Raw genomic sequence first — 17,556 nt, forward strand, 5'->3', positions numbered from 1 at the left:
CTATGGAGGGCAGTTAGGATAGAAATGATTTCAATAAATAACAAATTAAAATAATTCCACTGAAGCATTAATACATTAGTAAAATGCCTGAAAAGGCAGTAATTTCCTCACAGTCCTAAACAACTTCCAGCTCCATACTGGTGAGCATCCTTTTTCATCATCTAATTCCTGATTCTAAATGCTTTGTTCACTGCAATGTTTTCATTTTCAGTACTTCAGTAGCAACTGCACTGTCAATATCAGAACCTCTGAATAGTTACTCTTTTTTCCTAATCCTGATTTTTTAAAAAAAATTATACATAGGTGATTCTGGATGTGAAGGACTGCCTGCTGGATTTATTGTCAAGGAACAGAAATAACAGTACAAGAGGTCATTTACTGAAAGCACATGGTGATTCATAAGCTCTACTAGTGAATGTTAAAAATTCTTGACTCATGAGACCTGTTTTTAACAAGAATTTAACAAGAATTTTTAAACAAGAATTTTAACAAGTTTTCATTTTATCCTCCATGATGAAACAGTAAGATGGACATTAACTGAAGGCAATACCCCATTGTACAGATTTATCTCATGTAAATATCAACAGTTCTGGCATCTGCAATGCCAAACCATAAAGCAAATGATGAAAACAAATGAGGCTCATTTTCAATGATAGCAGAAGAGCCATGCCTTTTGGGCTAAGACATGGAACTGGGAGGAAGCAACTATGACTCTTTAGTTTTCAGGGCCACATTATTAGAGTGAAGACCACACATGTGCACAAAGCCACAATACTCTTTACATAGCTTTTATACAAATTCACACATAATGCATTCTTGTTCATTTTCTGCACCCCGCAAGAACACATTTGCCCATTCTTTCTTTTATACCCCACTTGTCCCTCTCTTTTGCACACACGTACATGTACACCACTTGTTCTCCCATACACACCCATTTTCTTTCTTACAGACACAATTTCTCTCATCTACAACCATGTTCTCTTTCAACCATTCTCACTTCATTTTCTCCCACATATCCATAGTCTCACAAAGAGATACTTCTGGAAATGTTGAATTCACAGGGAAAAGGAGGTTTTGCTTTTGTTTTGGGGTGAAAAAATTCAAAATTTTATAAAAAAAATTTTTTTATACCATCCTTTACTGATCTAAGTTCACTTTGCTACTTTCAGAATATATAGTACGTTTATTCATATAATTACCAAGTTTGGTATATTTATTAAATTTAGTCAGAAAATAATTGTGTTAACTAATTTAATTAACTTAATGTTTTTAAAATTTTCTTTTGATATTCCTTTTGATGCTCCTTTCCTTTAAAGCCTAGTCAAGAGCATAACCAACTAAATTCTATATAAGAAATCAGCAAGCTATAAGGAAATCAAACACTTTTTTCATTAACTCAGTTTTTAACTCTATTTTTTGTAATGTTTTTGATCAAAGTCTTCACACAGACATGTTTATAATGACTTGTAAAGGAATTTCTGTTCCTATTTGTTTTCTACAATAATTGTGCATAAGTTTTAGACTCACAGACTAGGATTGGATGAATCAATAATTATCATCTCTCTATATGTGTGCATGCATGCGTGTGCGCACGTGTGTATGTGTGTGTGTGTGTGTGTGTATGTATGTATGTATGTGTATATATATATATATATATATATATATATATGCAGAGAGAGAGAGAGAGAGAGAGAGAGAGAGAGAGAGAGAAAGAACATATCAAAAGCAGTATTTCTTTACCTGATAGACTTTTGAACGTTGCCCTGTGAATCCATCCCATAAGATGACCGTTCCTTCATAGTCACTGCTGGCCAAAAGGTTTTTGTGGTAACTACTCCAGCTGATACAGCTGAAAAAGAGATATAATACCAAATGATAAAACATTTTATTCTAGAACTATGAACATTCTAAATTAAGTACTGTGATGACTCAGGCAACTTTATGCATCACCTGCACATTTATTTTGTTAATTTCATATCCCTAATTATTATTTAGGTCAAAATTCTGCCTAAATTGGTGTCACTAGACTTCATTATATTTACAGAACAAGCAGTCAAGAAATACATTTCAGATTAGCCCTTGGTAGAAGAGCCATGAAGGCCTTGGAAAAGATATTCAAATGCCATGCTATGTCTATACCTACAAATATCAGAATCATGCAAACCATGGTATTCCCTGTGACACTCTATGGAAGCAAAAGTTGGACTTTGAAGAAGCAGGACAGGAACAGCATTGATGCTTTTGAACTTTGGTGTTGGAGAAGACTCCTGAGAATACCATGGATAGTACCATGGATCATCAAGCAAACTAACCCAGAGTTCTACTCGAGGCACAAATGACCAGGCTCAAATTATCCTACTTTGGACACGTTATGCAAAGACCTAGCTCTCTGGAAAAAGCTCTAATGCTGGGAAAGGCAGAAGGAAAGAGAAGAAGAGAACACCAGCAACAAGCCGGATGACTCAGTTTTAGTGGCAATAAGTGCATCATTGGAAGACCTGAAAGACCAGCTTAGGGATAGATTATCATGGAGAAAATCTAACTATGTGGTCAGTAGGAGTTGAAAATGACTTGATGATACATAAACAATCCTTTCTTAACTATAAATATTTTTGAAATGCATGCCATATTTTTAAGTATATTTCAATCAACTGTTCATTTCTCTATAAATTCCTGTTTGAGATGTCAACAGAAAAAAACATAATGGCCCTTTTTCATTCTGCACTAAAGGATAAGGCTCTCAACTGTGATTAGGGCTTATAGAATGTAGAGTATGGCAACTTAAGCCTTGCATAGTTGAAAGCAGGGAAATGGTGCAAAACCTGTTCATTAGCACCTTCTAAATCTATTTCCCCATTCTATACTACTTCAACATGTCCTACTCCATATGGCATGGTACCAAAAATAATTTATTCTCAGCTGAACCAATGAGTTATTTTAAAGCAAAGTAAGTGTATATACATTGCTATTTCACTCACTCCAGATCATTTCAGGTGGGAATTTAGAATCCTGCATGCTAAATGCTCTTGTAATAAAATGTGCTATTACTTCCCTGAATGTACAGTATGTAACACATATATATTCATCACTGTGTTCTCTTTCAGGATAAGCAACTATATATAGAACAAAAATGAAACAAACAGTAAGCCAAAAAAATTAAAGGCAAGAGATAAGAAAAGTAGATATAGCTAAATGTAGTTTACACTAATACTATTCACTATACTTCTCTGTATCTTTTTATTCTTGAAATCCATGTTTGTGTCCACCACATTATGTATTTCTCAATGACTTGCTTAAGGACAAAAATCTGATCTGCATACCTCCTGCCTAGTGTAAGAAGTGCTGATATACTTCCTAAAGTTGTTGTTATCTCTTGTACCATTTTGATCAAAACTCTGCTGAATATCTTCCAGGCAAAGTTAACAAACTAGTCATTGCATAGTTTGTTCACTGATGCATGCAGTCTTTAACTCTGAACAACAATGGCATTCTTACAATAATCGGGCACAGCAGTCTTCACACACAAAGCCATTCCTTAAGCAAACCACAGCCATATTCCAACATTTCCCCAGTATTTTTATTTATTATATTTTTCTTGGATACTATTTATAATATTCATCTCAATTATACTCTTTGACATACCACTATCCTCCCCATATAAATCTCTAAAATATTCTTTCCAGCATTTCTTCACTTTGGTTTCATCCAAATAATTTAATGACTTTTATTTTTAATTCTAGTCATTCTGCTGGAGGGTCCCTGTTTAGCCCTTTCCACTCATTTCCAAAAATTTCTCTCTTTTTTAACAACTCATTATTTTATAAGCATTTTTCTCATCTAGAGCCTCTTTTACTTCTTGGGTCCATCAAGCATTCTTTTTCATACTTCCCATTAGTGCAACCCCACATATTCTGTGGCACTCTTACACAACACTTTTTCTTGTGTTGTGAGTGGTTTCTACAATCTTTTTCTGCATTTCCACTTTCTACTGGAGAAGTCTGGTATACAGATGAGCACAAAGAACAAGATTCTGGCAGGAAAATACCATACTTGGATAGTTACGGATTCTAGAAATGTTAACATAGGAGGGGAAATATTTTTTTTATTTTTTCAGACAAAACTGAAATTTGTATATTTGCCCCCAGTGCGTGGGCACAAGGAAATAATCTGTGGGATCAGTTTGATACCTACATAAATTTACTATCATGTCAACACCCAGACTCCATCATACTAATAGCTGGTGATTTCAATGCATGGATGGGCCAATCTGATCCTTCTTTACAAACTCATTTTAATTGGCAAATGCCCCCTAAAACTGATGTGGGATATTTATTAGCCAGGCAATCCAAAGATCAAAAATGTTAACATTGCAGGATTTCGTTTGGCTCAATTTGTGGATAGTTTAGATCTAGTTATACTAAATGGCACTGTCAGGGGTGACCTAAAAGGGGAGTTTACATTCTGGCGCCCAAATGGGGCCAGTGTGGTGGACTATATTATGATTTCCTGGAACTTTATATGTCATATAGCTTATTTTTATATTGGAACTCGCCTTGATAGTGACCACTTTCCATTAATTTGTTTCTTTGATTCTAAAACAAACTTCAAATCATTAGAAGTAGCCTACTGCCCCACTTGACATTACAATGAAAGAACACGTACAAAATAAATGGTCTCAAGATTTAGCTAAAATTATGACTGGAATTTTGACCTCAGCCCCTGCTTCAGATGCATACCCAAATTTGTTCATCTGATTCATACGAACAAGTAATATCATTGTATCAATCAATTATTGCTAATCTTCAGCCCCCCCTGACAAGATGTACAACAGCTAAGTATGTTTATGCACATAAAAGATCTAAATCTTGGTATGATAATGACTGCATTAAAGCTAAAAAGGCTCTCTTAAATGCAATAATCTCCTTTCACCAGGAAAATTCTTCAACTGCTTTAAAATTACTTAAGACTAAAAAAAAAAAAAAAACCTATAAAGACCTTTTGAAGACAAAGAAACAGCAGGCTATAAGAGAGAATTGGAACAATTTAATTTTAGCAGCAAAACTCAAGAATTCCGCTTGGTTCTGGCGTTTAATAAATCAGTCTCTTACAGATAGACGTTTTGGCCCTATTACACAAATATCTGTAGATAAATGGGAGGATCATTTTAATAACATCTTTAAAAGGGAATCTGCTGAAATCTCAGATGTGATTCCCCCTTGTAGTGACCTCCCAGATTGGCTGCTGGTATCCATAGCTGAGGTTAAAGATCTTATGGTCCAATTAAAACCAGGTAAAGCATCTGGTGGTGATTTTATCCCCCCAGAATTAATAAAGGAAAATAAAGACTGGTGGGCCCCAGTTTTGGCTACCTTATTTACACATATTAATAACACAGGACAAATTCCATCTGACTGGAGTCAGGCCATTGTTGTACTGATATACAAAAATAAAGGAAATAGACTTGACCCTACAAATTATAGGCCTATCAGTTTATTAAACACAATAAATAAACTTTATGCCAGATTTTTATATTCAAAGTTAGTGGATTGGGTACAAAATGAAAATATTATTGCTGAAAAACAGGCTGGGTTTAGAGAGGAACATTCAACACTAGATCATTGTTTAGTTCTCCACCATTTCGCAGACAAATATTCTGCCCCCCCCCCCCCCCCATGGTTCTCTTTTTGCAACTTTTGTTGATTTTAAGTCAGCTTTTGATCTAATACCAAGGGAGAGACTGTGGGATAGTCTGAGACATACCACGATTGACAAAAGGCTACTAGTTCTTATTCAGTCACTTTACTCCAATACCTCCCTGAAAATTAGATGCACCCCTTGGGGACACTTATCTAGAGCAGTCCCAACTCATAGAGGTGTAAGATAAGGTTGCATATTAGCTCCATTACTTTTCAATTTGTATCTAAATCCAATAATTCAAGCGTTTGCTGCTTCAGCCCATTGTCTACCTATTTTGGCTGATTGTGCAATTCCAGCACTATTATATGCCGACGATGTAGTCATTATGTCTATCTCACAAGTGGGAATGAGAAAAGCACTTAGGGCACTAGCTTTATTTTGCACAGATCAAGAACTTTCAATAAATTATCAGAAAACTAAAGTGTTAGTTTTTGCCCAACACCATCATAAGAGTCACCAGTGGCAAATAAATGGGACTCCAATTGAACAGGTACACACCTACAAATATCTTGGAGTGCAGTTCCATGCTTCCCTATCTTGGAATGCTCACTTTCTTTACCGGGCAAGTGTGGCACAGCGTACCTCACCAGCTATTGTAAGAATCTACCATTCAAAAGGAGCCCATTATATCCCTGCAGTTTGCAAAGTCTTTCAAGCTAAGGTAATACCTCAGCTCCTTTATGGTTCTCAAATTTGCTCCCTTGCAAAGCTTAATATAATTGAAACTATTCAGAATAAGTTTATTAGAGCCATTCTGATGGCACCAAAAAGTGTTAAAAATGCCATCCTAAGGATAGAATTAGGTATAGTTTCATTGGATGCCAGAGCACGGTTTCCTCTTCTTACCTTCTGGCTAAAGTTACTTCTGTTTCCTAAAGGTTTAGCCCCATTGGTATTTAGAGAACATTTTAAATCATCGTGGCAAAAAAAAAAAAAGGCCTTAGATAGAAATCAATTGTTGGGCTTCTGTGCTTATTAGGATTTGATAATGCTAAAACCACCCTGAAACAATGTATCTGGGATATAGATCTACAAACAAATTTAAGTAAGGTGCTACACCCCAATATTTGTCATTTTTTACCAAAAGGGTTTGTTCCAGGTTCTTATTTATCATCTATTACAATTTTGAAATTTCATAAAGCTTTCAACTTAGCCAGACTGGACACACTGCCCTCAGCAGTCCTTTTTGGACATTTTAAGGGTACTCCTCTGCACCTTCGATTAGGTCCATGTGGAGATGGCTCAATAGAAACACTAAGCCATATCTTATTACACTGTTCCGTATATAAGGACTCTAGACAGATATTTATATACCCGATACTGAAGAGATTCCCTGGCAGGGAATGTGATTTCTATTTATTGCTATTCCTTTCGGACAAGGATCCGAAAATATCCTCCCAAATTGCCCAGTTTTGAGCTACCATCTGCACAATATGCTCCACCATTATTTAGATTTAAGACTTCGTAACATGGTATTTTACTTTGATATATTTTAGTACTTTTTATTTTAATGTTAGATTAAATAATATTAATTGTTTTGTTTTATATATATACATAAATGTAAGATGGTTACTATTATATATTTTGATTGTATCTGGCCTTAGGGCTATAATAAACGTGTGTGTGTGTGGATAGTTATGGATTCTAGAAATGTTAACATAAGAGGGGAATTTTTTTTTTCTTTTTTCAGACAAAACTGAAATTTTAGAAATGTTCAAATATTTTTAATGCTCTTCCCAGCTACTTTATTTAATTTGTTACTATAGGAAAATAAATGTATTATGCAAAGTGATACATCATACTCACTTAAAGTAATAGTTTTCTTCTAACAATTGTTTACAGATATTCTTTTACACTTCCTCTGTGAACACTTAGAATGTTTGCAAACATCACAACACCTCAGCAATTTCTACATAGTTAGTAAATGCAAGGAGTTTTACTCACAAGCAAATAAATGACGGTAAGTTTTTCCAACGTATTGATTTTTTTGGTCCATTTTTTTAATTAAGCCCATCACTGCTTTGGATGATATTATCAGTAGACACTGAGAGGCCAAGAGAATCTACCTGAACCTTTTAGTCTCTCTTTCCCCTAAGTACAATGTGAATTTATGTTCACGCTGTTCACAAGGAAACATTTTTCTCCAGCCTACAATGATTCTACCTCAACTGCCGAAGGAACTCTCGGTGCTACACAAGAAAATAAGGATTATAAATAAAAATATAATAATGTAAGAAACAGATACCTAAGACTGCATCAGGTAACAACAATGCCATAAAAAGGAAAAACAATTACTCTGCCCCAGGGTCTGCTGGAAAAGCTAGATGTTTATAGCTCTTCTATAGCTCCAGCATGATTGGGGCCAGGAGGAAGTTATTCCACAGGGCAGGGGCAATCACAAAGGAAGAACTTCTTGGGGATTCCACAAGATGATACTATTTCATAGATGGGATCCAGAACATGCTGACCCTGCTAGATCTTACCAGATGAACAAAGCCAGAGGGGTCCAATAGACACCCAAGCCCCAAGTCTTGAAAGGCTCTGTAAGTGGCTACCAGCATCTTGAACTGCACCTGGAAGCCAACTGGAAACCAGTGCAGCTTGTGAAGTAGACATGTCACATTAGCAAACCAAGGTATGCCTACAACTACTCATACTGCTGCATTCTGGATCACTGATAGTTTCTAATTGGCCTTCAACAGCAGCTTCAGTGGAGGGCACTGCAGTAATCCAAACAAAAGGGGACTAAGGCATGATTAATCATGAGAAGAGCCTCCCAAGCCAGGAAAGGGCATAACTGGAATACAAGATGTATCTATGGAGAGGTTCTCCTTGTCACAGCTGTCACTTGTTCTTTGAATCAGAGCCAAGAAGCCAGGAGGACCCACAAATTATGCACAACTTTGGTCAGAAGTAGTGCAACCTCATCCATAATTAATGTTGGTAAATCACTGGCCCTGGGAGATCCTTGTTTTAACAGCCACCCAATCCTGCTACGGCTGAGCCTGAACATGTTTCACCCCATCCATGACTCAACATGTTCCAGGCACCAGGGCCATCTGACAGCACTATCTGTTCAGCTATGGGTCAAGATATATAGCTGGGTATCATCTAGGTATGGATGATACCTGACCTTGCCCTGAAGGCTCGTACAGCAGTTGGCAGAGTACTGAGCCCAGAGCAATATTGCAAAGCAAGGGCTTCAGGCTCTATTGATCCCCCCACCTTCCAAACACCAACTGGAACCAATCCCAGAGAAAAGAGGAGAACCACTGAAACACCGCACATCCCAACTCTTGGAGGGATACCATGACTGACGGTACTGAAGCTGCAATAAAACTTTAGGAAAAAAAGCTAACCTGCCATTTTGCACATACATAAAGTAACCAGACAAAAAGAAAAAAACAAGCCCCAAACCACAGATGAAAAACGTTACCATGGATACCAAGGTCTGGCTTTTTAAAATTAACCTATGATATATTAAACAAGGGATGATGGAACAGCAGGTAAGAAGGGCCACCTGTACTTTGCTTTCATTAAGCATCTAATTAATGCCTATTTAAACTTCTTCACACAACATAAATTTTAATTCTATTTTAATTTCAAAATGAATTATCACATAATGTATTGATTTTTTTTTCATTCTCTAAAAGTGTTCCAATTTAAAAATTAAAAGATACATTTTCCATACAGCATGCTGAGAAGCTTGTGTTATTAATGGAAAGATTAATGAATATGTTATATACACCATCTGTTGAAATAATCTTGTTTATATAACATGTCATTGTCTACTCATACTTGTAAATATGTCATAACAAAAACCCAACTTTAGAAAAATAAACTACACTTAGTAAATGTTAAGTTAAATAAATAAAGCAACAGCTCTATGTCAGACTTTACAGAGAAAAAGAAACTGCTTGAACATTAACTTAGTGATATATAGGCCAAAGTGAAAATAATAATCAATCTTGCATTATACAAGATGTCACACTCCTGCCTTGGTATTCATTTTTGCTGCTTTCATTTCCCTTAGCACTATAAGGCAAATGGTACCTTGGTACCTGAGTAACGTTACACATCTATCCTCACCAGGATGCTAGTATCTAAGAGTAAAGTAATCATCAACACCATCCTAAAGATCATTAACTAACCAGATTTGGATTCTGCCCTACAAATCATTTACCAAAACATTTAAACAGTAAATTCCATCATCTTCTTGCTGATTAACATTTCTGGAAAACCATTAAAGTTAAGTAGTTTTTTTTTAAAGAAGAGAACCATTGTAGATTGAGAAAATCTGCATTCGAAAAAGACCAGAACACACACAGAAAGAAATGAACAATTGTATCCCAAATACTGTGTTTTCTCACGTATAAGCTGAGAATTCTAGGTTCCCAAATACACTCCAAAAATTGGGTTCAACTTATCTGCAGATGGGCTTATCAGTGAGTATAAAAGGTAATACTTTTTTAAAGTACCTGTATGTACTCATGGATAAGCTTATCTGCCAATCCTCAAATTTTTAACCAAAATACCATGAAAAATGCGCCACCCAGGGATAAGCCAATTGTGAAAATTAAAACATACAAAAATTTCGAGGGTCAGTTCATCTGCAGGTGGCACATTTTTCATGGTATTTTTGGTTAAAAACCCAAGGGTCGGCTTATCTGTGAATATATACACTAGATATAAAATATTATACTACTTATGATACCGAATACAAAAGCAGGACCAATCTTTACCACATTATTCAATCAATAAAGAACAATGTGACCAAATATTCAAGTACAGAAATACAGGAAACAAGGCACTATTCTTACTTCTTTAAATTGAAGAAGAGAAGCAACACATACCTGATTTTGGAATTACATGTCATTTCATTCTCTGGATAATGAATATCAACTGCATCCTGAATGACTGTGCCATATTCATAGACTTTAATCTTCTTTGTCACTCCCGCAATAGCAAAATAGTCACAGTCTCGATCAAACTCAATACTAAGAAACAAAAATACAAACATGTAAGACACAAACTCATGAATATAACACCTACCTGGCTTTATTATGATGATGCATATTATTTTTTCAGGAGAGCACCACCGCTGACTTTCAAATTCCAAGAGACCAAAATTTCTATCTCCCAAGTTTGCAAAATACTTCTCATTAAATTTTCTTTCCTGTACAACCATTTCTACTGGATGTCGTTAAATTAAAATAGAAAGGGAAAGTTAATCCAGAGAGTAACAAAACAAGAGAAAAGGCAAATTAAAAGGAAAAAGAAAAGTGGGGGGAAAGCAAAAAAAAAAGTGTGGGAAAGTAAATATTATTCCTGATTTTTTTTAATGCAAAAGATGGACTTGTTATATTGTTCAGCACTATATAAAACAATATGCCTGAGCCAGGTTGACTATTTCAATAAATAGACTTTCATGACTCACCAAACAAACGACTTCCACTAAAACAGGGGCCACCCTTTTCCCAATAACATTTGCTAGTCTTGCTCAGATGCTCCAACTGTTACTGTACTTCTTCTGAAGCTGCCACATTCCCAAATATCCAAATGACAAGGAGGACAGCTTACACCATGAAAGCTGAGAATAGTACTCGGTTTTCGGTATTTGACTTAGTATGTACCAGGGCAACTATGACTTACTCACTTTATTTATTTTACAATTAAGGTCTTATATCTACCACTTCATTCCCCTTTTTAAAAGGATGACACTTTTAACCAGTAGGGACTAAAGATAAATTTAAGGAGAGTGGCTTTTATTCTTGAAGGATTAGGCTTGTCCTTTTATAAGAATTTTCCTTTTATTAAAAAGGAATGTTTATATAAATTTTCCTTTTATATAAAAACAGTACATGGAAAAGTATAAAAGCTTTTTAAAAATCAGGACTTTTTTCAAGCAACTTTACTATATCCCATGCTAAAATACAGCAACATTCGATAATACAGTAAGCATTAATATATTTATTTTATTACAAATATTATTCCAATTAAACAATGAAAAGGTTACCCCATGTCTATTTTTCCTCATCTCTCTAATACTTACAACATTTTCATAATATTTTAATAAAACATTCAATACACCCCTTCCTATGCCAAGATTAGCAAATGACATGAAGCAAACAGACTAATACGATATCACAACACAAGCAAGTTTTTCTACATGTGAAAGATTGGGGTGGGCTTCCAATGGAGAAAGGTTATTTTCTTGGTGGCAGTTATAAGTTGTGAGCCAGTGGTTAATACACCAAACATGATTGTGCTTTATTTTAAGCTGAAAAAAAGTCTTAAAAAATAATATCTCCAAAAGAAAGAAAATGTAGATAACAGATCTCTTTGTTCAACTCACAATTCCGTTATTTTGTGAAACCTCAGAGAAAACCGTTTTTCAAAAGTTATAAATAGAAAAATAATAACTGCAGATAGATAGTGTCCTGGGTATATGTATGTAAATGTGTGTATCTGTGATAATAATGGTGATGATGTTTCTCTAATCCCCTTACACAATTTGCTTAGAATGAAAGTAAGAGCACCTCTGGAACCAAAGAGGATTCTTTGGTTCCTCTCCTGATCCAAAATAATTATATTACTATTTTGTTGTTGTTGTTGATTAATACTATCTGAATTTTCATATGTGAAATTTTTCCCTGTCTGGGTTTCATAATGAGTTATATTTTCACAGAACAGGAATTTATAGACAAAATTTCTTTTTCCTAATGGGGGAGTTCTTATTATACACTTATCTCCTAAATAAGTTTTACAGTCAACCCATCCATTATCTGCTACACACTCCCACCTAACACTATTTTATCAATTAAGCTGATATTAATTTTACAAAGTTTTATGCAGTTGTGTGGATAACCAGCTCTGTATGTGACCTTCAAGAGGGCAAATATGTTCCTAGACCTATAGTGGCAACAGGAAGTCTGTTATCTTCCTAAATAACTATAGGAAAATACACTTATCTGGAAATTGTGAGGTTTGGTATATGCCCTCTTAGGTGAGTGTTAGTAAATCCTTAAAATCCACCCAAAAACGATTCTAGGACTCTATATGTACCAAATATATGCTCCCCCATCCAATCATTAGGAAATTTTTAGGAAATAATTATTTCCCCCCAATCATTTACCATACTTTTATTTTTGTGTAATGGAGATTGAGGGGTAGTTACAAAAATATGAACCAGCTAACTAGCAGTATCATCAATCAAATCTTTATTATGGTCAAAGGCCAGCATAAAAGTATGCAAAAGGCAGAAAGTTATCCATTTATTTATTCATTCATTCATTCATTCTGAACAGAAAAAAAAATCTTGTGTAAGTACTGAATCATAGCAGTTAGTTGATATAAGTATCATCATTCCTTTGAGTGCTGTTTAACTGAAAGAATGTCTTGAAGATTACATTCCTCCCCCCTTCAGTTAATAGATAAGACAGTACAGTATTAGTTTATCCATTCTCCACTTCCAGCTTGGAGCTGACAAAGGCATCCTTCTTTGGCTTTAGGACTTTACCTCCTTTACAACAAGTGCTGAGAAAATCACCATACCAATCTGCCAGTGCCTGATGTACATTGTGAACATGATTCTTAAGGCATCTAGCTCTCTACACTGCTATGCGGCAAGAGATGTGGTGGGCAGCAGCATGTGATCTGAATAAATGCCCCTACTGTAATACTATCTTACCACTGTCTTTTACTGAAGGCCTTTTTCTCAGAAGAAAAATCAAGTATGGTAGTATGGAACTGAAGGTGTCACTATATAAGGGATAGGACAAAACTAAAATCAGTTGGCTCTGTCTACTGCTGGCCATCCTTTCCTTTTCTCTATCAGTAAGAGCACCAGCCACTACTGGGTAAAGGGTCATTTCATTATTTGGGGAATGATATAATGTATTTATCCTAAAAACGTACTTGCAAAGAATATGCAAAAAATAGTTAAAATTGAAAAAGAGAAATTTCTGAGTGATTTTAATGGAAATAGAACATTAATCATTTAGTTATACTCCATACTGACTCTGGGCAGCTCATGGTACAAGATAAAAAATGTACAGTCCACAAAGAAAACAAGATGGCAAATCTGGCCAACACAAAAATATATACCACACGCTCAAAAAGGGGCTTCAGCCACCCTGGTCCAGGGCCTGTTTTGGAAGAGGGTGAAAAAGCCTCAAGAACGTGTCCCTAGCAGAACAAATTATATTAAGAATACAAGTCACAAAATGGTTTGGGTTACAACTGAAGCAAGTAAATGCTGGAAGAAATATTTTATAGATGTCTGTGGGAATGACAGCAGTATGCTGAAGAATGGAATTAAAATAATTGCTACCAATCTTAGTGCCCAAGAAAACAATGATGAAAAGGAAGTCCCAAATGCTATGAGAAGATAGAACAATGGTACAGACTTTGTGATTCATTTAATCTGGATGTGAAGACTGTACAGTACTTGCACCTGATGATTGGAAGAATGCTAGTATGGTTCCTCTATATGGAGTGAAAGAGCACATAAAAGAACTACAGGGGCTTAGTTTGTTAAATTTGCCTGTGAAGGTGCTTGGCAGAATTTTGATTGAAAGGGCACAACTGGTAATAATGAGCAAAATCTGACAAAGTGAGTGCTGTGTTATACCTGTAATGAGGTTTGCAGACCAGACTTTTACTCTTTGCAGGTCACTGAGAAATATATGATAGAAAGAAATTTAATTGCACATTTGTCAATTTTGAGAAGAGAATAGGTCTGAATTATAGAATGGTTTGGCCAAAAATGAAGGAATGTTGGTGGTGACCAACAAGTGAATTCCTGTTCTCCATGTAGGATTTCAGGTCTGTAGAATTTCAGCTATATCACATTAATTAGAAGTAAAGAAAAGGAACAACAATAATGATTTTCTTGAAGATATCCAGGAAGCCCCAAATTGAGAAAAAAACCAAAATCTGGTTAAAAAGTATAACATGACTCAGAACTTCACAGATGCTGAATTAGCTGAACTTAATGTTGGAAAATCCAAGTGGAAGGCTGTTGCTATAACATATTTATTTTTCAAATCTTTACAATGCCAGAAGTTGCTCTGAAAAGAAAAAACGAGAAAGCTCTAAAACTTGGCAAATCTGGAACATCTTTGAGTTTTGAAACTATCTTGTAATATTATGTCAGAGGAATAATAGTCAAAATGCTATTTTGACTTTCCTCTCATCAAATCGTCATTTGATCTATTTTCTCTAAAGTTCTGGAAATCCCTCAGGTTCTGATTTTACGTCCTACTTTTTAACAGATTCAAGAAGAGAAAGCCTATCTTTCAGGGTGTGAACTTGGTGAGAATATTACTAGGCAAGCTAGTAGGAGAGTATTTACACATAGACTCAACTATATGAACAGTCTACTAAAAAGAACTATTCTTTAAAAGAACTTTGCTGGATGAAGGACTCTTGCATGTTAATTGTATACTATTTCTCAACTTTCAAGACTAAAGATCTGAGTTTATTTCTATTATGTGTTTTATCTTTTTGGCATCAGTGCTACTGTTTTTATCTTAGATGAGGGTTGTTACTCATGAAAAAATGGAGATTAGTTGTACCTCATCATCTGAGCTTCAAATAGTTGCTTGGCTCCTAGTATACTGTAGTCCTACACTGCATGGAGTCTTCCATTATATTCTAATGTATATATAGTATCTCTGGGAGACAATGAAAGAAAAACTCAAGCAGTAACAGTGTGAATGCAACTAACACTGCCACAGATAAAGAAAAATATAGGAAAAGATGGAGATCTCACTATGTCAATTTCACATCAAAGGAAGCATTCTTAAACTCTAAATATGTCTGTTGATTGGCAAGGAAGCTGGGCCAACAACCATGCTGTTTTGTGAAGTTAGATGACTTCCAACTAGAGGAGCAGGAAAAAAATAAGAAAGATAGCTAAGTTCATTTGTGCTTCAGAAATCTATAATTTTAATAAATTAAATACACTGGGACAATCCATTTTCTAGTTAAAACTCATTACAGTTTATTACTAATATCCAAAATAAACTGTGATTATCTTGAACAATGATGAATGGAAACACAGATCAAGATCCTGGCTTGAACTAGATATAGCCAGAGGGAGAGGAAGTTTCACCTAAAGACTAGTTTATATCATGAAAAGTAACATTACCAATCCTGTGTCCTTCCACTTGTTTTGCACAATACCCAACCAGAATGATCCATAATAAGAGATGATACCCTATAGACCCTCCAAAATAACTAGAAATAAATTTGGAGAATCGTGCATTAAAAACAAACATCTCCAGCTTATGAAAGCAACTAAAATAATAAACTATGGCTTGATCCCATAACTGTTTCAATATCTGAACACTAAACAGATGAATAAAGGAGAAAAAACAGTGACTTCACATCTGAATGAACTAGCTGGGTTCAGCTGTATTTAGGATGATAAGGTTGTATTGTTCTTCTTAGCTATACCACTCAAGACATTTGCATACCCCAATTAATCTTCAAGATAAGGACTCAAGATCTCACCAAAAATGTGTCTTTAGAAATAACGATTATCTACTGAAATACTATTTGTAGAGAATAAAATACTGCTCTTGAAAAAATCAATATCTAAAAATGCAATTTGAGCAGCTTCATTTAATTACTACTTTTCAAAATTTAAGGGGAGACCAAGAACAGACTTTGGGCAGAATGCCTATGCATCTTAAATGTAAGAAAATCTGTACTTCAAATTTATTACACCATTCATTTGAAATACAACTGAAATTCCATGTTCAAGATCCTCTTAAAAGATCCGTTTTGGGGCCAGTGCTACTTAGCTCCTATATTTAATTATCTGTATTCCAATCTTCTTCCACAGAGATTAGGTGGCAAATACAGTTAATTCATTTCTGGGATTCCTGCTGAATTCTACCTTGGCATTCTCCAGGCTCTGAGCCTATCCTGACTTAAGAGTTTATCCATCCATGGCACCATCACAGCCACTTTATGGATAGGCAAGCCACGACCCTCCATGGCAGCCCTACTCCAAAGAATATGTTCCTAAAATTCCAAATATGACAATTTTTCAAAAAGACTGGTTTCTTTTATATATTTATCCTGGCCTCTGGGGAACAGAGGAGATATGGCAGTGATATAACAAAGTCACTGGAGTTCATTTTTGGAAGGATGTTCAAAACACGTGTGAAGCCTATCCAGAGGCATAACATACTTATTTAGAACTAAAATCATTTTAAAAAAAGAACAAAAGAAAATTCACAGCATTGCTCTCATTATTATTATTTCAGCATTGTAATCCTAGGGAATTTGGCATCACAAAAATGATTTTAAGGACCATGTACAACCCACAGGTTTCCTATCTTATCTTGACCTAAAAGTGAACATATGATTGACTAGGTGACCTTAATGGGGTTTGAATTCCAATGCCATAGCCTTGGACTAGTAAGAACATCAATGGTATTCTCATTATTTTGTTACTAATATAATCCTAAACAACCAAACTTGGAAAAGAGCTTTATCCCAATCAAATGTTAGTTTCTCTTTTCCTTTCAGCCAATTCATATAATCATGCTTAAAGCTGCAACTTAACAACTGCTTTGTTGTACAGTATATATAGCCAGATACTAGAGCTCTCCTCTTTTGGAAAGGACTTACCCCAGAAACAAAATTAACATTCTCTTTATCAGTGTTTGGAAGCTGCTGAAAACCTGATTGTTTAGGCAGGCATTTGGAGATTGAGATGTTGCACATGTATGCGCCTGAGATGTAGATGGGCACCCCTAATGGATGTGTATTATTATTATTTGAATTGTGGACATTTATTTGTATTTTTGTATGGACAGTTTAAGTTTATTGCTTTTACAATCC

At 35.2% G+C, this 17,556-nt stretch overlaps 1 protein-coding gene across 5 annotated transcripts in view; it reads right to left on the reverse strand.

The window, feature by feature from the left end:
- Positions 1-17,556, reverse strand: part of COP1 (COP1 E3 ubiquitin ligase) — a 132,254-nt gene that overhangs the window by 63,904 nt on the left and 50,794 nt on the right. For all 5 annotated transcript variants that reach the window (XR_015798332.1, XM_088153207.1, XM_088153206.1 and 2 more), the window contains exons 12-13: positions 10,551-10,694; positions 1,741-1,849 (exon numbers count right to left, since the gene is read on the reverse strand). Coding sequence is in view for 4 of the 5 variants with exons in the window: in XM_088153207.1 (XP_088009333.1) it covers positions 1,741-1,849; positions 10,551-10,694 (253 nt within the window). In the remaining variant the exon portion in view is untranslated. The remainder of the gene's footprint in view (positions 1-1,740; positions 1,850-10,550; positions 10,695-17,556) is intronic.

The sequence above is a fragment of the Python bivittatus genome, unplaced genomic scaffold, assembly GCF_059951505.1.
Source record: "Python bivittatus isolate LINGU-HERP-01145 unplaced genomic scaffold, Pbiv_v1 ctg000700_np1212, whole genome shotgun sequence".
NCBI lineage: Eukaryota > Metazoa > Chordata > Lepidosauria > Squamata > Pythonidae > Python > Python bivittatus.